General features: G+C 34.1%; 1 protein-coding gene across 1 annotated transcript in view; it reads left to right on the forward strand.

Moving 5' to 3' along the window:
- The first annotated feature begins 781 nt into the window (after window positions 1-781).
- Window positions 782-22,924, forward strand: part of LOC128640735 (vitellogenin-A2) — a 47,697-nt gene continuing 25,554 nt past the window's right edge. The window contains exons 1-5 of the mRNA XM_053693162.1: window positions 782-980; window positions 20,259-20,410; window positions 21,442-21,693; window positions 22,509-22,670; window positions 22,759-22,907. Coding sequence (XP_053549137.1) covers window positions 782-980; window positions 20,259-20,410; window positions 21,442-21,693; window positions 22,509-22,670; window positions 22,759-22,907 — 914 coding nt within the window. The remainder of the gene's footprint in view (window positions 981-20,258; window positions 20,411-21,441; window positions 21,694-22,508; window positions 22,671-22,758; window positions 22,908-22,924) is intronic.

Raw genomic sequence — 22,924 nt, forward strand, 5'->3', positions numbered from 1 at the left:
AGTCCAATATTGGATTGTATGTTAACAATCAGAGAAATTCAAATTAGTTTAAAGGCTCCAGATCTCTAAGAAAAAGAAAAAGAGATTCAATTGTATAAACATCAGAACTGGTGTCTGTACAGATGACTATGAGGATAAGAGTATGAAATATACAACGTATAAGGCCCGTCAACAGCAATACAGTGAGTATAAATCTAGATATAAGATACAAATATAAAATGGCTAACAGAGAGGACCTTTAATATTTAACAAAATGTTGGCATATATAGCTAAATTAGGGTTAGATAAGAGAATTACTTAAAATAGGATTTTGGAAAAATGTACAGTTCTAGAGCATAAATCTTAGCTGCCTAATTCTGTACAAATCAAGAGGATACTTTACAGATATCATAGGAGCAAAAGACAGAGAGTTGAATTGTTCCAGGCATACTCTCAACAGTCCCATTAGAAGAATATAATCAATGTCCAAGGAAGCAATAAAGCAGACCAGTGATTAGCCGGTTTATAAAGTGATGCTATGCTCCTCAATTTTCTGCTTATCCCCACATCTCTCCTCTTGCCCCAGCCTTTTTGCCCCTTCCTCCAGATACTACCCAATTATTGGGTCATCCTGCCAGACTAATGCAAACATCAATTATGCTTTTTAATTTGAAAAAAATAGCTGGCATTTATCCACCACAGAATTCAACTGCTAGGAGGTAAAAAGAAGGAGCACTATTCCATGTAGTGGGTAAAAACACAAGTGGCTAGAGCAGGGAGGGGAGAGAAAGACGAATAAATCATGACCATAAGTTTCAAGGCAATATCATACCATAGCTTGGAATGTGCTGCAGAAGAAGTAGCCGATAAAGTGCAGAGGCAGCCCCCCTCACTCAGCACTGGTGGGAGGCTGAGAACCAGTGAGCAAATAGGAGAAATCAGTGCTGAAAAGATGCCGTGGACCAGACCCAGAGTGGGCCGGGAAGACAAGCCCCAGTCAGGTTGGAAGAGAACTTTCTCATTTGGAAGAGAATGACCAGGAAGCAGAAGCCGGCCTCACACAGCACCAGTGGGAGGGGGAAGCCGAGCCAGAACAAAGTAGTTCTCTGAGCCTTCTTTACCTCTATATCTCACCCCAGGCACTCGTGGTCAACCATCAGAAAGATGGACCAATCCCCACACCTCAGCGGCACTGCAAGAGAAGGAAACAACCGGTCGTCATCCAGGGCACTTCAGGATACACGCCTACGATAGGTAGCCTATACAGGGAGGTGAATAGACCCTCTGGGAATGGCAGCACAAACGTTTCAGCCCAATTGGGCCCCAAACCTCAGACAGATAGCCTCCTCATTCCATTCCCGCAGTAAAAGGGGTAATCAGACGAAGCAAGGAAGGTAAGCCCCCCTCATGCAGCACCCGTGGGAGGGGGGGGAGAGAGGGTGTGTTTATGCTGGTTATGTGATTAGGGATGACTTTTCAGTAAGAGAACAGCAGCTTTGGTAGCCAATAAGGTATACAATAGCTATAAGGAGAAGACAAGTCCTTTTAGTTACTGCGATATGCAGCTCAGTGCAATGTCGTGGCACTTTGTGAAGTTCCAGTAGCGATGTAGATTAAGCTAGGCAAGCCACCCTGAGTCTAAGGGTTTGGGCGAGGTTCATTTCACCAACTGCTTGCAAGGAAAAACAGAGCAGGTGTATCACGTGACCTCACACCCACGCTCTCCACCTCCGGAACTCCAAGAACCCATGAATACCATTTTAAACAACTTTCTGATTTACTTCTATTATCTAATTTGTTTCATTCTCTTGGTATCATTTGTTGAAGGAGCAGCAATGCACTAATGGTTTCTAACTGAACACATGGTTGAGCCAATCACAATCAATATATATATATATTCATCCACCAATAAACAGCTAGAACCTAGTTTCTCTGCTGCTCCTGAGCTTGCCTAGATAAACCTTTCAGCAAAGGATAACAAGAGAAGGAAGCAAATTAAATAATAGAAGTAAATTGGAAAGTTGCTTGAAATTGTATTCTCTATCTGAATCATGAAAGAAAAATTTTGGGTTTCATGTCCCTTTAAGGTTTCTTAGAAGGCTTTTCAGAATAATTTTACAAATAGTATGAAATTGTAAAAAATACATTACTAAGTTGTAAAAACCATATATTCTTTTGTTTTGTTCTACAGTTTTTCTAAAGCAATATTTTGGTCTTGTTAGTTTACTGTCAAGACCCTTTATTTTCTTCTCTAATATTTCTTTCTCCACATTTATTAAATTGAATTAAATAAATCTGTATTCAATTTAAATAAAATACTCATGTTACATCTTCACCAATCAGGAATACCTGTATTCTCTCTGCCCATACCTTTTATGTCACAAAAAAATCTTGAAAACAAAAATACTAGAATTAATTTCTGGGACACTCTGACCTGGTACATTTTGCCAAACACTAGCAGTATCATTAACCCCTATTTCTTGGACAACACTATCACACTATAATAAGACTAAAAACCTAAATAACAAGTGAGCATAAAATTCATTGACATATAGTAGAGTGATAATTAATGAATAGTGATTTGCTGGGGAAACACCTTAAAACTCTACAATAAAAAATTGTTTTGTAAATGCAATGATGTTTAGGACCAGGCTCTGTTGTTCTTTCTGCTGAATCAGAGGCGTAACTAGAAACCGGGCACAGGTGCAAGAATCCATAAAGCCCCCCAACACACACACACACACACACTAATTTCACACCAAAAAAAAAAAAAGAATACACTACAGATTTCACTATTTGAGAGAACTCTTATAAAAACAAAAAAACAACAGAAAACCAAGAGATGTAGCTACAATGAAAAGAAAAGTTTGAGAATACAAGTAAAATATCTCCTCCTTGTACTTGTACTGAAGCTGGTAAATATCAGCGATTTAAACAAACTAGGAAAATGTAACCAGGCTTGCAACTGCAATGCCTTATTTTATTTTATCATCTCACTCAAAAGCACCACAATGAGATACCACCATCACTGACACAAAGTCAAACAAGCAGGTCCATCACATATTCTTCAAATGCTCACCATATATTAGAGGCCGAGGGCACTAGGCAGAAACTCCAGACTGTGACTGTCCCACAATACACAGGATAGTTGTGAGCAATAACCTGTGAACAATGAAGACTTCATGATGCAGTTCTTCTGACCATTCAACAATGTCATTCATCCATCTCACAAATGGTTTGCTAAAAACTCATTTGTGTCAAATAAACGGAACAAAGTGCTCCCGAGGCAAAGAGAAGAACAGTGTTTATTAATGGCTCAGGAAATACAGCCTCTCACTAGCTCTTACAAAAATACTCACAGGAAGGAGGCTGTACCAGAACCTGCAAATATGTTTTTTTACCTTATATTTAGCAAAAATGCAGCAGGAAAAAATAAATGATTTTTTTTTCTTTAACTACAAATGCTGGAAATGAATTAGTAAATTAATTCTACTGCATTAGTTCAACATGTCTTTATGATAATCAGTAATACTTTCTCTACAGCCCTGTGTGGGGTCAAATAATTAAACATAACCCACCAGTTAATGGGACACATGTGTAATATAAAAAGCTAAATGAAGGTAAAGCAGCGTTGCAATATTAGTTTATTCTTTATTTTGCCCCCTTTTTTCTTTCTTGTAATTTAAATTTGTTATGAAACGTGTGGACTTTCAAGTCTGAAAAAAATTATGAGCAATATGACAGGCTTTATTAGCTTAACCCTGTCACATATCTTTATCTCATTTATCTTATTTTGTTAACGACAATTTTATTAACAAAATAACAGTGGCAAATCCTGTCTTTTCCAGGTGCAGGTTAGATTGGCTTTTCCATATAAGGAAAGTAGAGAGTGTAGTTTGACTGCTAACAAAATTATTGCAGCAAACAAGGTGTTAAGTAGTTCTAATATAGTTCAGAGTCTATATGTTAGTCTATTGGAAAACTTGCAGAAAACTACAATGGGGCCTATTTATTATGGTGCGAGCGGACATGATCCGATATTGCGTATCATGTCTGCTGCACATCGATAAATATCGACAGCATACGTTGTCAGCATTTATCATTGCACCAGCAGTTTTGGTGAACTGCTGGTGCAATGTTGCCCCCTGCAGATTCCTGGCCAATCGGTCGCTAGCAGGGGGTGTCAATCAACCCGATCGTATTCAGAGCAGACGGACAGGTTATGGAGCAGCGGCCTTTAGACCATTGCTTCATGACTTATGTTTTTGGTGAGTCTTTAGACTGCTGCTTCATAACTTCTGTTTCGGCCAATCGGCCACTAGCAGGGGGTGTCAATCAACCCGATCGTATTCAGAGCAGGCGGACAGGTTATGGAGCAGCGGCCTTTAGACCATTGCTTCATGACTTATGTTTTTGGTGAGCCTTTAGGCTCGCCGGAAACATGGGGCATCAAGCTCCAAACGGAGCTTGATAAATATGCTCCAATGTGTTTTCTGTCCCTTTAAGAGGCCAGTTTTCACCCAGCTAAGATCATCAAATGGACAACTCTCTCCACGTTGTATCATACTATCAGATGATCACGAGAGGTCCTGAGATATGGACAAATGTCACAGTTACCCAACCGGTGATGAACAAAATTACTGGACAGTTCTGGCACTCATTATATGTATAGCTCCCTTTATGACACTGATAGAGACCATTTTTCTCTGTAATGTACTTTAAGAAAGTACTGCAAGAAATTCTGGGTGGAGTTGAAAAAAAAAATTGTTCTACTAAAGCTTTTAACATACTGTATGTTCATTATTTTTTATTTATTTATTTTTTTTAACACTGGGCTAAAATTTGTGTACACACGAGCACACACCTTGTTGGGGAACTTTCCTGTTACAAAGTTTCTATTATTTCTATTCAATTTCTTAAAATTTTCATTTGCCACATAACTTATGTTATTTCCCTTTACATAAATCTGGAGAAAGGTGGATTTTCATTACTTTGCTTTGTATTTTATACTTAGATGTTAACACTTAGGGATAGCTTACAAGTGGACCACTATTTAGTGCTTTCAGTGGAGCACTCTACACCGCCAGAAATAACGTTTTTGCACACCTGAATTAGCACTGGTATTACAAGTTGAAAGAAATTTTTTTGCACGCACACTAAATAAAATACTTCAGATGTTGTGACCATGTTAACTTATTCTCCCCATAGACTTTAATGGAGTGCACTTTAAAGGGTTATCTTTTGTGCCAACTAGTTATCCAGACTTCTTTACCACTGAATGTGATTTACAATTTTTTTTAGAAGTCTGAGATTAAAGAGTTTCTTTAATAAACAAGAGTTTGAGAGCACTTATGAATCCTCTTGTACCACCCCCTTTCAGTTCCATGTGCAGCATATCAAACCCAAAAGTACCTTTAATCCCCCACAATCTAATGTGATGGTGGAAGCATATATAACACTGGTGAAACAATTAAATTATGTCACTAACTATGAGGTCATTAAATTGGATCCTACCTCTACATTGTTACTTACAGTTAAGAAATTAGTCTTTGAAGCATCAATGATGAATATCATCACTAATAAACAGGCTCAATTTCTAATTAATGAGAATCTGATTATTCCTGTGTTTTACGTATTACCTAACATGCACAAGGACATAGTTAACCACCCAGGATGATCGATAGTGGCAGGCGCAGACCAACCTTTGACTATTTTTTTGGATCATCTCACTAGACCATTAGAAAAGATATGTGGATTCTTATTTACAAGATACCACTGACTTCTTGGGGAGAATCTCAGCCTTGGTGATCCCTCCTGGTTGTACCCTCATGACAATGGACATTTTGAGTCTGTATACCTCGATACCTCATGATTTGGGCATAGAGGGTGTGGTTAACTATTAATTTAAAATATCTCTACTTTCTACTAAATATAATATACTAAATCTCTATGGTGGTACCACTAAAACCAACACAGATAAATTGTGAAATAAACTCTGAGAGGAGTCCTCCATTATTTGTCAAACAGTTTATTTAGGAATCAATATATGTTAATAATAAGATAAATATTTACAGGTATATATATATAAATCTATTTTAAAGATAAACAGTCCACATTTTAAGATACAGGGCAACTTTTCTAAACTAACCCCAATTGTGCTACACAGAATATTATCCCAGAAATACTTAGCCAGATTCTCTGTGTCCAACATCATCCATCTTTTAGCAGGAGCAGGATACAATAGAAGAGGCAGAGGCTCTGGTGTTACAGTATTTTATAACCCAATTCAAAAGGGAGTGGCTTATCAAATGCCACTCAAAAAGACCAATGGGAGTGTCTATAGTTCATAGAGAAAGGTGTACCTGGGGGAAGGGATCCCAATAACAGCTAAGTGAATATTCCAGTGATAAAATGTCACCACATTCCCTCACTTTTCTTCTCCTATGTTGCCCCGTTTTCTAGTTATACCCACTAGTACAGAAGAACACAGTGGGAGCGAAAACCTTACAGGAGAAATTCTCCCACTATCCCTTCGGAATCATTCCCTCAGCGATATGAGCTCTTCTGTACTTTCCTAGGACTGTCAATTCCTAATCTAACTTTATACAATTCATTAGAAAAAATGAATTTCAAATTATACATAGAAACACAAAATCCTATGCTAAACCCCATTAGCAACATTTAAAAAATGGTCTTAAATATTGGGAAAAGTTCATGTATGAGTGTGTGAGTGTGGGTACACTAGATGGGTATGTGTGTAGTAAAATCTTTATTAAGAAAGTGTGAATTGTGCCTGTAAAACAAAAGTTATAATGGTTCACTGAAGTCCTTTGTTTTCATCTTTTGGCATCTGGTCCTTGCTTTTGGCATCCGGTCCTTGCTTTTGCTTTACCAAATCTCTCTCTTTGAACCATTTTGTTTTTTTCAAGAGCCTCAAAGGAATGAAAAAAATATTAAAAACAGGCATATATTTACTTCACACTACAACACTCCATCTGCAGTAGAAACCACATTCACAGTTATTAACTTCAAGTTGGAAAGTGCCTCTGTTATTGCATCATCCCACTCGCACCCTTACTTAACTTATGTTGCTTGATTTATATGATTATTTACCCCTTTATGCTATATATATATATATATATATATATATATATATATATATATATATATATATATATATATATATATATATATATATATATATATATATTATTTTGGCCTAATGCACCATTTTACATCTCCATTGTGATACATTATACTTATTTAATTTGTCCAACCCCACCATCATAGCTTCATGGTAAGATCAGTCCTGAAGACACCTGAAAAACAACAATCTATAATATGTGTTATTGGGGAAAAACTGGAAGGAAAGGTGAGAAGCCTTCTATCTTCATTGGTTTTCTTCCTGCAAGATAAGACTTCAGACAGTTTACATAGAAATGGTATTGCATGTGGCCTCCCAAAACTAATCACAATGGAGGTATCTGTTATTGTTTTTTTAGAAAGAGAATGCATCAATTAACTATACATTCTTAATATTGGCATTTAAAACTTAATAATGAAAAACACTTAAAATTATTAATTGAACTTAAAACTAAAGTACACATTACACGATACAAATGTACTGCAAACAAATATGCTTATAAAAAAAAATGAATGATTTAATTTGAGCCCTCCAGCTCTGTCAGTTGCTTCTTTAGAAACCCAATTTGATCTCTCATGCTCCTGTTTTTTTGTTTGAGTTCCCAATAACTTAAGTTGGCCTTATTGTTTATCTCATTTGACCTCAGCCTCCAATTTTCTCCTCTGTTAATATCGCCATTTAAATTCCTGTCTCTCCAGTTTTCTGTATTTGATGCTCTACTATTCTGATATCCACAAACATTCCTTCTATTACCCCTCTCTGATTCCTGCCTGTGAATATTCAGATTCTCCATTGATTGTTTCACTGCAGAATTTGCCTTAATGGTGTATGGGTGATAATTCCACCACTTCTCAGCTCTAGTGAGCACCATATGTAGGTTTGTGGAGTTTGGATCATACAGCTTTACAAACTCCTGACATTTTCTGTGGAGAGCTTCAAGTACCCTCTGTATGTGAGCTGGTGACCCCCAGACCATTTGGGTCTGTGGCTGGCGCCGCACACACCAAAATAAAACTCTTTTTGCTACTTCAAATGGCCCATCTAGTGGTCTCATGGTAATTTCACTAATCTCTTTCTCTAGACTAGTAAAATTGAAAAAGGTTTTAGCTATCCTGCCAGCCTGATCACATATACTTGAATTAAATCCTAATAACCTGTTGGCATAGGGCCCCATGGCATCTTGAAGCAATTCGGTCCATTCCGGCATGCTCATACCTAATTTTATGGCTTTTTCAGTTCCCTTGTGAAACCAATGTGAAAAGTTATTAAAGCTGTTTGTGGGGATTGTGCCCCACCATTTCTTAAAAATGTCTTTATCTGCTACAGTCATTGGCCTAGTCTGATTTAAAAAACCTGTAGGAACTTTCAGGTTGTTAAAATTCTCAGAAATTATGACAGGGGCAATTGGAACAGAACTTGGGTTTTTAGTGGGGCCCATTTGCATTTTATCTTGTTTTACTAATTGTTTTGGCTCTTTCCTTTGTGGCAGTAAGTTATCACTATCTGCATTGTTCCCAGAAATATCACTAATTATTTTTTCTTTTTGTTCAATTTTCATCTGTAACTCAGTAATTTTGTTTGAGTATTCGTTACTGATGTGTTCTGTTAATTTTAATTTACGTTGTAATTTACTGATCTGTATGTTGTTAGTTAAAGCAGAAAGCTTAATACAATCTCTGTCAGTCTGTGTGTTATCTAACTTTAATTTAAGGTCTTTATTTTGCTCTGTAAGTTCTCCAATAATGTCCGTTAATCTCTTTATAGTTGAAATCACTGCCTGCGCTATCATACATTTTCTTTTATTATTATTCATCTTTTTAAGAGTTAATACCTGTGTTAGTATATCTAAAACACTTTCACACTTGTTGTTTTTAGCTTCTGGGATGAGGAATGGACCATTATATTTATGAATGTAATTGTTAAAGTAATCACAGATTTCCTGTGAAATATAGTTTTTTCCAGACATTTTTAACAGATAGCCGTTAGAACTAAAATAATAAAAAAAAAATTATATATATATATATATATATATATATATATATATATATATATATATATATATATATATATATATATATATATATATATATATATACTAGAATAGTGTGTCTCTCACAGCATAGTAGTTTTTTTTTTTTTTTAAATGTTAACACAGGATGTACAAGATACCATTGAGATGCTAATTTTACACAACAAAGGACATAGCAGTTAAGCCATGTAGAAGGGTAGTAATTAGATCTGTTTATAAGCAGGTCAGCATTCCAGCAGAGGTGGTAATATAGTTAAATTTAGTTTTTCTAACCACTGCTCATTATTCTTTATTTTAAATCTGGGGAACAGACTTAGAATAGTGTGTCTCTCACAGCGTAGTTTGCCAGACTATTTTAACTGCCCCAAATGCAAGGAATTATCATCTCTATAGGGCAATGAAACACACTAAACAGAAATTAAGCAGAACAAAATTAAAAAATTAAATATTGTTCTCTTTTAAAAGGTGTGAACCATCAATAATAATACTAACCTAAATAAAATAAATGAACAAAGCAAAGCAAGGAATCCTTTTTACTGATATTTTCCCAGCCGCCACATACATTATCCCTATGAACCCCTAATCTGCTGCCCCTAACATCGCCGAAACCTATATTATATTTATTAACCCCTAATCTGCCGCCCCTAACGTCGCTGCTACTATATTAAATGTATTAACCCCTAAACCTAAGTCTAACCCTAACCCTAACACCCCCTAACAAATCTATTTTTAATAAATCTAAATAAAATTTCTATAATTAAATAAATTATTCCTATTTAAAACTAAATGCTTACCTATAAAATAAAACCTAATATAGCTACAGTTTAGGATAGGGAATTTTATTATTTCGGGGGGCTTTTATATTTTATTAAGGGGCTTAGATTAGGTGTAATTAGATTAAACTTCTTGTAATATTTTTTTATTTTTTGTAATTTAGTGTTTGTTTTTTTTGTAATATAGTTTAGTTTATTTAATTATATTTTATTTTAGATAATTGTAGTTAATTTATTAGTGTAGTGTTAGGTGTATTTGTAACTTAGGTTAGGATTTATTTTACGGGTAATGTTGTAATTATTTTAACTTGGTAGCTATTAAATAGTTATTAACTATTTAATAGCTATTGTACCTAGTTAAAATAAATACAAAGTTGCCTGTAAAATAAATATAAATCCTAAAATAGCTTCAATGTAACTATTAGTTATATTGTAGCTATATTAGGGGTTATTTTATAAGTAAGTATTTAGTTTTAAATAGGATTAATTTATTTAATTGTAGTAATTTTATTTAGATTTATTTAAATTATATTTAAGTTAGGTCGTGTTAAAGTTAGACTTAGGTTTAGGGGTTAATAACTTTATTATAGTAGCAGCGACGTTGGGGGCGGTAGATTAGGGGTTAATAATTGTAGGTAAGTGGCGGCGATGTTAGGGAGAGCAGATTAGGGGTTAATAAAATTTATTATAGTGTTTGCGAGGCGGGTGTCCGGCGGTTTAGGAGTTAATACATTTATTATAGTGGCTGCGATGTCCGGTTGGCAGATTATGGGTTAATAAGTGTAGGTAGGTGGCGGCGACATTGGGGGGGGGGCAGATTAGGGGTTAATAAATATCATGTAGGTGCCGGCAATGTTAGGGGCAGCAGATTAGGGGTTCATAGGTATAATGTAGGTGGCGGCTATGTCCGGTCGGCAGATTAGGGGTTAAATAATTTTATTATAGTTTTTGCGATGTGTGGGGGCCTCGGATTAGGAGAGTGGTAATGTTTTATTGGTGCGCAAATAAGAAACCCCTTGCACAAACACCTATCTGCTCCCAAAAACAAATATACTCAAAGAAATAGAAAAAAAAGGTACAGTCTGGTGAAAGTGCACTAACAGCAACGGGGAAGTAAAATATGACTGGATGTTTTTACTGGTCAGAATTAATCACAGATTATATAAAAAATGTAGGAAAATATGGGTTACAAATATAAACATTTATTGTAATAAACACATATTCTTAATAGTGCAAATCTATGACCGGTCATAAAAAATGAAAAAAATCTTAAAAACTGTCCTAATAAAATCCTTATGGACTATAAAATTCACAAAACCATATATAAATGTATAAAATTCAGTGGGATGGGGCAATGGTTTCTAAACCCAGTGTAAAACTTCTTGCAGCACAAGGTAAACACAAATGTTTAATGGTGCACCACTCCTGGATATATTAAATGAGACTTTTCACCATTCCATGTAATAAAAAAAGATGATGTGCGTTATATATTGCACAGATATCCCAAAAGTCAAACTGTTGGTCAGAGGTGTCGATTATGTTATAGTTCGTTATACAATGCTGTCCCGTATAATAACTTGGAGTCCTTCTGGTGTATCTCTCATATGTCTACAAAGGATAACCTGTTTACCAAACGTGATAGCGTGTATTAATGGGCCGTGTATGTCTGCCGTACTATCGGGCTGCTACACCTCTAAGTGCCTACCTATTCGTTTGTGGGTATACCTCGTCCACTCACCGGATGGCACAAGTGTCTTTGCAGCTCCACAGATAGCCGGTGACGTCACACGCACGTCCGTTCCCTTCAGAAAGTAGATCCGTCCGGATTAAGGATCTTCAACTCTGCGCAGAGTATGCTGTATGCTATAGAAAAAAGTAGTGCCGATGGAATCCTTTGTAATCCTTAGTTTTTTTAGGTAGATAAGGTATAGCAAACTTCTGTATGTATCCGTGAAACAACCATCAACGCGTTTCACCACTTATCGTGGCTTTCTCAAGATGGTTTTAATGGACTTAGTGTTAACTATATAAATGTTGATAGCTTCTGATTGGTCTAGCAATCTAGCCTCTTTTTCAATAGTTCGTTGTTAAGATGGAATTGGTGAATTTTGTTAAGGTGGAAGATCTATGTCTTTATAATGCCCATCCGTATTTTGAATGTTTTAACTCCTATTCTAAAAGTATGAAACGCGACTTAAAAAAATGATGGTTATATAATTACATAAAATTTATTAAAACAAACAATTTGTAAAAGTGTATTAAATATAATCCTGCTAAAATAAACAATTTTAAAAAACCATAAAAATATAATAAAATGTATCCATTTAGATGGTTTACCTATTGTGTAGCATAATATCTAACATGGAATCGATAAGTGTTTTATTATATGGTACACTACTTAATGGATCAGTTTCGTGCAATAACATATCCCGATAAGTAGTATGCACAAGATTTTATGCATACATATATAAAATATATACATATAGAAAATATACACAAAATATATATAAGAGCATGTATTAAAAATTAAAAACAGCCAAGGTCTGTGAATTTCTGGATAGCAATATAAAAAATGGTTACATTTGGGGTATTATCCTTCAAAATAGGGCTGAATAAATATCTGATTGGTTATTACAAATGATACAAGATCTAACTGTGTGAATATCTAGAAGGACCTTGTTATGTTAACTCCTTTGGCTGGGATACTAGCTAATCTGTTATGGACAAGAATAGGGTATATCTATAAAAAACTATAAGACAGAATTAATTCCTATAATCAGGGCAGGGACACTGTCTGGTAAATAGTGTGAAGGATCAAAAATAAGACAACTGTATATAGGTTGTTAAATCGATATTAACCCTTTAACCGGGCATTATGTCCATATCTAGTGTGTCTGATTAGGTTCCAAAATAGATAAATATATAAATATTTAAATAAAATTATAAAAATATACAAAATATATTATATATTAGGTAAAAGAGATTTAAAAGAAATGTTTAATCTAGAATGAAGGGGTTGAGGTCCAATTCAGAATTTAAACCCTTGGGGTATAGTGTTTGTAATTCATATATAAGTTCGGCTTCTTTCCATAGGAGTAGGCATTCATAATCTCCACCCCGCCAGGGTTTCTTAATCTTACAAATACCCCAGTATTTAAGATATATGTTATTATTTTGATGCTTCAACCTGAAATGTTCATACAGTCTAGTATCTTGATCTCCTTTCTTTATTAGGTTAAGATGTTCCATGATCCTAGTTTGCAGGGTCCTGGTGGTCTCTCCTATGTATTGTTTACTACAGGAGCACTGAATGAGATATATGACCCCTTTATAGCTGCATCTAATAGTGTCCTTGATGTTATATTTTTTGCCTGTATTAGTAGAAGTGTACTCTTTACATTTGGTTCTGTGTTTGCAGGCTATACAGCTATAACAAGGATAATACCCTCTTAATGTATTCCCTGTCAGGTCTATAGTTCTAGTGTTAGACTGTTGGGCTTTCTTATTGAAATCACTAGGTGCTACTATGTTTTTAATGTAAGTTGCCTTTCGAAAAATATTTTGGGGGTGTTCAGAAATTATATCTCCAATGATTGGGTCAGATTTAATGAGGTGCCAATGTTTATTAACTATTTTCTTCAGAAGATTATGATGATAGCTAAAATTCGTTACCAGAGGATTTTTCTGGGTGTCTCTCGTTTCATTCTTAATTTTTGGCGTCTTGGATTGGAGATCTTGTCTCTCTACACTTCTTATTTCCGAGATGGTTCTTTCTAATATCTCTGAATCATAGCCCTTCTCTAAATATCTGCTTTCTAATACTTTCACTTGTTGGTTGTAATCAGAGATTTTCAAGCAATTTCTTCTAACTCTGAGAAATTGACCCTTGGGGATATTATCAATTCAACGTCTTAGATGGCAGCTGTGTGTGGGAATATAATTGTTGGCATCTATGGACTTAAAATGATTTTTGGTAGCTACTCAACCATTTTCTACATTAATGTCCAAATCGAGAAAGGTGATGAGTTGTTTACTGATGGTGTGTGTGAATTTTAAATTAACATCATTTTGATTCATTTCTTCCAAAAAAGATATTTAGCTCTCCTCACTCCCCTTCCACACTATTAAGATGTTGTCAATATATCTTTTGTATAGCACGAGGCTTGCTCCCAGCCTATGTCCCTGTAGGTAGTGGTATTCCCATTTACCCATAAACAGGTTGGCATAGCTGGGAGCAAACCTCGTGCCCATTGCAGTACCTTGAACCTGGAGGTACACATTCCCATTAAATGCAAATATATTATTTTTTAGGTATAAATTCAATACATTCTAGAATAAAGTTATTGTATCTCATTTGTGTTTCGTTCTCATTTTTTAAAAACCAATCTACTGCCGCTACCCCTTTATCGTGTTGGATACTAGTATATAAGGAGCTAACGTCGCTCGTTGCTAAAATATAGTCATCATGCCAATCTAAATCTTTTAGGAGATTCAATACTTCAGTGGTATCTTTTAAATATGACGGTAGTCTCTGTACATAACTTTGGAGTTGGGTATCTACAAATAAGGAAAGGTTGGAACAGATTGAAGAAATACCGGAAATAATTGGACATCCTGGCGGGTCAACAAGAGTTTTATGAATTTTGGGCAGAAAATAAAACATGGCCATTTTGGGATATTTCTGATGGATGAAATTAAATTCCTTACTATCGATTAACCCATTATCTTTAGCTTTTGCTAGCATGTCATATAACCTGTTGTTTATCTTATTTAGTGGGTTTAATTTCATTTTCTGGTAAGTTTCTACGTCATTTAATAATCGATTGGCTTCATTTATATATTTGGACGTTTCCATAATAACAAGGCCACTGCCCTTGTCCGCCGGTTTAATGGTTATGTCCTTGTTTTTTTGTAACTGTGTCAGTATTTCCCTTTCCTTCCTAGTCATATTGAACCTAATTTTACTATTATCATCTACCTTTAGTCTCTCTAATTCAGTTAAGACTGTCCTTTCGAAAACTTCTAAGTTGCTTCCTTTGCTTTGATATGGATAAAAGGAGGATTTTGGTTTAAGTGAAGTGTGTATTATATTCCTGCTATTGGGATATCTGTGCAATATATAATGCACATCATCTTTTTTTATTACATGGAATGGTGAAAAGTCTCATTTAATATATCCAGGAGTGGTGCACCATTAAACATTTGTGTTTATCTTGTGCTGCAAGAAGTTTTACACTGGGTTTAGAAACCATTGCCCCACCCGGCTGAATTTTATACATTTATATATGGTTTTGTGAATTTTATAGTCCATAAGGATTTTATTAGGACAGTTTTTAAGATTTTTTTCATTTTTTATGACCGGTCATAGATTTGCACTATTAGATTTGCACTATTAAGAATATGTGTTTATTTCAATAAATGTTTATATTTGTAACCCATATTTTCCTACATTTTTTATATATCTGTGATTAATTCTGACCAGTTAAAACATCCAGTCACATTTTACTTCCCCATTGTCTGTTAGCACTTTCACCAGACTTGGCCTCGGTTTAGGGGTTCATAGGTAGTTTATGGGTGTTAGTGTACTTTGTAGCACTGTAGTTAAGAGCTGTATGTTCCGGCGTTAGCCCATAAAACTCTTAACTACTGACTTTTATATGCGGTAGGAGTCTTCCAAGACTTGTAATACCAGCGTTAGCCAAATCCCATTAAAAAGATATAATACGCAATTAACGTAAGGGGATTTGCGGTATGGAAAAGTTGCGGAAAAAAAGTGAGCGGAACACCTGTACCTGCCATACTTGTAATACCAGCAGGTGTTAAAAAGCAACATTAGGACCCCTTAACGCTGCTTTTTAAAGCTAACACAGAACTCGTAATCTAGGCGTTTAATTTTTGACTATATCCACACCTTTATTTAAAAAGAATATTAAACACATTTTCTTTCTTCCATGACTCAGATAGAACATACAATTTTAGAAAACATTCTAATTTACTATTATAAGCAAACTATTTTTATTCTCTTGGTATCCTTTGTTGAAGGCACAATACTGGGAACTACCTGAATGCATCAGATGAGCCAATAACAAGAGGCATGTAGGTACCCAATCACTAGTTAGCTCCCAGTAGAACATTGTTGCTCTTGAGTCTACCTATGTATGTTTTTCAACAAAGAAGACCAAAAGAACAAAGCAAATTTGATAACAGAAGTAAAATGGAACTTTGTTTTAAATATCATGACTTTACTGTCTCTTTAATAATCACACTAAACAAATCTATACAATAATATAACGAATAACCCATTAAAGATTTAGCATATTTCAAACCCTATTTTTTTTCTAAATTAAATAAAAGTTTATAATTAGTTCCACCTCAAGGTGACAATAAAGCTAAATAAATTATTTTGTATGAACTATCTGCATGTAAAACACTGAAGTGTTTTTCCACTGTTAAATCCTTGTTATACAGTTCTACATCTTTAAAGGGACATGGGAGTCAAAGTAAAAAAATGGTTTCAATAGATCATACAATTTTTTTATAAAGTAGCCAAGTAAAATATACTTCTTTCTCATTATATGCTTTGTTAAAACCTAGCTACTTTACATGACTGCAACCTAGGAATACTCAAGAGTGTGCACTAAATGGCATCAGTGTTTGCAACAAAGAATGTAACAGTGCTTTACATACAGTGTTCAAGATAGGTTCTCATGAGCCTCTCTGGGTATGCTCTTATAGAAAAAAACAACTTTCTACTAAGGAAACAAAGAGTAAAGTGGGGATTTAATGATATAATCAAATTATAACATTTCTAAGATAACTGTTGTCTTCCATATCCATTTAAGTTAGTCTAGTCTAGTCATTTTTCCTACATACTGTACAGTACGAAGACAACACTCTAATAGGCAAATTCTAAAATTTGCATATCAATTAATGTCAGCACTTTCTCCTGTTAAAAGGTTTTACATTTTTTATCACCTCTAACATTTTACACCCATTGGATCCACATGTCCAATATCCCTTTGTTGTTAACCAATTGCGTCTAGGGTCTTTCTTATATATAATTAGACTCTAAGAAAGTTGTACAGTTAAGGTTTCTTAGAAGACTTTTCAATTTTTTTTTTACAAATAGTATGAAATTCTAAAATACTAAGTGTAAAAACAATATTTTCCTTTGTTTTGTTCTACAGTTTTTCTAAAGATATTTTTTGTCTTATTAGTTTACTCAAATCCCTTTATTTTCTTCTGTAATATTTCTTTCTCTGCATCTTAAACAATTTATGACATTTAATTAAATAAATCTGTATTAGATTTAAATAAAATACTCATATTACATCTTCACCAATTAGGAATACCTTTATTTTCTCTGCCCTAAGTCACCAAAAAATTCGGAATAGAAAAATTCTAGCCCACTTTAAAAAATCTAACACTTTTCGATCACGCGCTAACCTGCCATCATATTAAACCCAGAGGGCTATACCTGACAGGATTATTAATATTTCACATTTCAATGTTCTTCGCATACAGGAAAATGTTATTTTTATTTTAAAAAGATATATATATATATATATATATAAATAATATTTCTAAAATAAAATTTAATATTGTGTTTAATTGTGAACTTACTGTAAATATTTCACATTAAATATGTTTTTAATAATATAAATAAAAAAAGTATTTGTAAAGAATCTAGGAATGTAAAATCTGCGTAACACTTTGGGTTTTGCGCTTTAGGTCTAACGTGGAGTTGGGTTAGTAAAAAAGAGTGTCATTGAAATATTAAATATTAAAAAATAATTATTAATTTAATTATTAAAATGATTATAGATTCTGTAATATATATATATATATATATATATATATATATATATATATATATATATATATATATATATATGTATTTATATATATTCTCTGGATTATTTAGAATAGATTTAAGATAACTAACTCTTCATGTGTGCAAACCAGACACCACGTTAGACCTAAAGCGCAAAACCTGAAATGCATTACACATAGTTTACATTCCCATGTTCTTAAAATAGAATTTGTTTTAATTTGTATTTTTAAATATATATTTCTATAGGAAAAGATATACAGATATATATGTAGAATTATCTATTTAAAATAAAATAAAATTCCTGTATGTTAAAAATATTGGAATGTGATATTTTAATAACTTCTGTCGGTCTAGCATGTGAGCGATAAGTGTTAGTTTTATTTTCTTCAGCATTGTCCATTAAAATCTATGGGGAGAAAAAGTGTGGTTGCGATATCTGAGGTCCTTAAATTAGTGTGTGGTGGTATTTGCTTATGATATAATAACTTCTGTCAGCCTAACGTGTAAGCAATAAGTGTTAGTTTATTTTCTTCAGCGTTGTCCATTAAAATCTATGGGGAGAAAAAGTGTGGTTGCAATATCTGAGGTCCTTAAATTAGTGCATGGTGGGATTTGCTCGTGCGCAACACTTTTACTTTCAAGTAGTAATATGCGTGCTAACCCATGTGCGCAAAAAGATTACGTTTGAGCAAGAGTGCTAAATAGCACGCCACTTGTAATCTAGTCCTATATATTTTTTTATATTTTATTTTTACACTAATTTCCTTCAAATTTTTCTAGTCTGGGTATAGTGGAATTTATTTTTCAGTCCTCCATGTAAATTTATATCTTTCTACTTTATAATTAATTCAATTCTATATAATTTAATATTGTGCCAATGATTGTAGATTGAATTCACATTTATATAAGAATTTATCTATTCCAAATTGCAATGAGCACATAGTTATTGATTAGAAAAAAAATTTGTACGATATAAAATCATACAATAGGGTGCGCTATATTGATATACTATTGTGTGCAAAAAAATATATATATGTGGAGTGGATCGTGCAAAATAGTATAAAAAATCATTCAAAAAAGTATATAGGATGTCCTTTTTACAAGAGTGTACCTAAGGAACTGTATAGTTCAGAAAAAATAGATAAGTGACTTTACATAAACAATGACGTGTATTTCACAAAAACTTCAACTTCTAAAAAATGAACGATATAAGTCAAGCGATACAATGTTATTTCTATTGAAAATAGATAAAATAAAGTTAGGTGGAATAAAATCAAAAAATATAAAAAACAATACAAACGATTTCACATATAGTGCAGAGTCATTGATAGATAGATGCAATTGATGAAATCAATAATTCTGGAAGGCTGCACCACTCCAAACCGGTGGTAAGTCGGTAGAACTGGAAAATAGAGAGCAGAGAGAGAGAGCGCCTGATAGTGTAATATCGTCAAGGTCAAAACAAGGTACAGGTATAAAAAAATCTCTGCCAAATGGATACTCACAAAGAGCTTGGCACTCGCAAGTAGTGCATGTAGGCGGGCTGACCTTTATACAGTAGTCAGTACACTGAATCTATGATGGTCGTATCAGAGATCTGTAGTGATAGAAACAGAAAACACAGAGGACCAATGGTGCAATATCGTCTGGAAACGAAATGGACACAGCATAGGATACAGCAAGGTGTATACTCACAATGGAGTTGGCACTCCCAAGTAGTGCATTAAGACAGGCTGACCTTCATACAGCAGTCAGCGCGCTGATGGTTAATAGCTGTAGTTGGTGGCTGTAGCTGTTATCGATCTGGGCTTGTCCTCTGCTCACCGGCGTGTGTATTGAATATTCAGCTATAGCTGGGCTGTTTAGCTGTAGAAAGTGGATCTTTAAGGTATGGTGTGAATACACCCAAAATATGCACCTGCGGCACGTCACAGGCCTCAGGAGACACGGTGCATATCAAATAATAAGCCACTAAAAATGAGTGACTGAAAAATAATTGTAAAGGAAAATATATTTAAAATAAGGAAGTCAGCGAACAAACTGTTGAGTAAAAGTAATAAAAGGGGTTTTTATTTAAGAGCTATAACAACGCGTTTCTCAGCCGATAAAAGCTCACTGGCCGTTTCATCAGGTAAGTGTATAGGTATAGCGGGAAAACCACATTTAAAAATACATAGGACGGTCACGATTGGTTAAACATCCACCAATAGCTGACCCAACATATCGTTACATTTAAAATACAATATTTCGCTGACTTCTAAACAAAATCATTTCGTTACATATAATAAAAAAGGGAAAATTGTGTATACATAGAAACAATGTTGAAAAATGTGATTTAAAAGCCACGAACAAAAAACATTTTGTTCTTTAGCTGAATGTTGAGCAACTCGTTATTGTTCTGTTTTAGAGATAGTAAAAAATTGTAGGGACAAATGAGGCCACATAAACCATAATATGTAATAGCTGATTGATTAATACTATAATGTTAATATATTTTAGAGCCCGTTTTTAGCCAAAGCAAAACTATTGTATATAACTATGAGGCTGTTATTCTGAATGGACTTCCTGAAAATGGCTTGGCACGGTCTGGTATTAAAGTGAACTGCAAATTTGAGATCAAATCCTTTGCTCAGAGGATGTACCTTCTCAAGGTAAAAAATAAACATTTAAATGTTGATACTAAATATTGGATATTAATTGTACTTTTAACCAGAACTGGAATGGCTATTTTATTAATGAAGATTTCTGTTGAGGACCACTGGTCCGACTGGTAGTTTTTGGCTGTCCTCACCCATTTGCCATATAAGCTGTAGCTGCAAGAAAACCAGTCTTGCACATATTAAAATATGTCACTGGATACAAGTGGGACACAATGGCATAATAGCTAAGAAAATGTCCTCACTTTTTTACATTTTTTGTTTTCTATAAAATTTAAATGTGTCTCATATTCCAGTACATCGTACATGTTGTAAAATAGGTGTGTTACACCAATGAGGAACCTATGTCAGGTCAGGTCTCCTTGCCTGCACATTTTTTGCACTGCTATACTTTTCCAGGCAGGGGCTGGACCTGCCATAAGCCCTGCTTTGGGATCTAACATGTATTTGTTGCTGGCATTAACACATTTAATGTATGGTGTAGTTGTACTTTAAATTTCTACCCTGTAGATGGTATCTCTGTACGAGTTTTGTAACTAAATGTCTACTGTTTATCCTGCCCAAGATCTTATCCAGACAGAAATATATTAGCAAATATTTCCATTGATTCCATTGGTGAGAAACAATATCTCTAAATTCAATTATGAGATATATTCAGTGACAATCAAAAGTTGACAAAGTTTCCACCCATCTGTGCCCAGGCTTGACCAGCTGCCATGGTAGGTATTTAATTTGAGCCAGGCACACTGGCTGAAGTAATAAATATATATTCATAGGACAATAGAAATTTGTTTTTAAGAACTAGTACTAAAAATATTTCTAATAAAATAAATGCAATTATAAAATTCAAGATTGACTAGAATTTTATAGATCTTTCAGGGATTTAATATTTTTTATTGGGTATAATATGTTGCCTTCATTGTCTACAGAATCATTTTAGTAATAGTGTACATTGTATTATATATATCTAGCTAAATCCATCATCTTTTTGTGCACCTTCAAAGAAAAAATCTATTTTTTTTTAGATTCAATCTCCAGAAATAAAGGAGTACAATGGTGTGTGGCCAAAGGATCCATTTACGCGGTCATCCAAGTTGACAAAAATAATTGCTGATCAGCTTACAAAACCTGTAAAGTTTGAATACCACAATGGACGGGTTGGAAACATCTATGCCTCCGATGATGTTTCAGACACTGTTGTCAACATTTACAGAGGAATCTTGAACTTGTTCCAAATGACCATCAAAAAGACACAAAATGTTTATGACTTGCAAGAGGTTAGTTTTGTGTTTTATAATATATTGCTCCGTAAAATTATAATAATTGCTACAAATTTCATTGACTAAGGTTGGGCAAATGTTATGGTACATTAATTAAAAGTAATAAAAGCTGTCTGCAAATGTTAAATTGCTTGTCAAACATTCATTATTTGTTTTGCAAGCTAAAAAGTTCATATAAAATGTAGCATTAGATTATAGAATACAAATTCAATTGTTGATTGTCTTAAACGTCATGGAGAGAGAGTACAGGACTCAACGATATATGCAATAAGTATATGTTGCAATGTTATATTCAAATGTTGAATTTGAATATGCTGCTGTTACATTCAATATTCATATGCTGATGTGACAGAAACATTCAAATTTCAAAACATATGTCAAGAGGAATTAATGCTACAATTTGAGTGACACAATTTCAGCATTTGCTTTCTATACTGTTGACTTCTTAAAGAATGAAACTTATGTTAATATGTACAGGATGATTTAATTAGTTATTTTGTAGTATTTCTTAAACTCTACTTAAGTGGGTCTGTGATTTGCTGATGGATTTTACATGATACAGGGGTGGGGGGGTTAAGTAGCTTTTTAAGTTTGCCTTTTAAAAATCCACTTTTCATCAAATAATTGCTATTGAATTGTATTTTTTTTGTTATGCACTTGTTGATTTCTACTGTGTTTTTAGTCCTTTAAATTTAACTGTACTTTCATTGCACATATCTGTATTGTAGATCCATTTATTATTTTATTATCTTTTAAAAACAAACCTAACATTTCTCTGCTTACCTTTCTAATCATATATATTTGTGTCTTAGTCAAGCATTGGTGGGGTCTGCCACACCAGATATGTGGTTCAAGAGGACAGAAGAGGAGATCAAATCATTGTAGATAAGTCTACAGACCTGAACAACTGTCAAGACAAAGTATCTAAGAATGTCGGCATTGCCTTCTTGGAGTCCTGCATAGCTTGTAAACATGTACGTTCTGTTTATGTTTAGCTTTTATAGAGGAAATGGAAAATAACACATCACTTCAACTAAATACGTCTTATATATTTTAATTTAGCTGGGAAAAAATTTACGTGGAACAGCAACATACACCTACAAGTTGAAGAAGAGGGACCAAGGCGCTTTTATAATGGAAGTTTCAGCACGGCAGATATATCATTATTCTCCATTTGCTGAACTCAATGGTGCTGCTGTTATGGAAGCCAGGTTTGTATTTGTAATAT

The sequence above is a fragment of the Bombina bombina genome, chromosome 10 (assembly GCF_027579735.1).
Source record: "Bombina bombina isolate aBomBom1 chromosome 10, aBomBom1.pri, whole genome shotgun sequence".
NCBI lineage: Eukaryota > Metazoa > Chordata > Amphibia > Anura > Bombinatoridae > Bombina > Bombina bombina.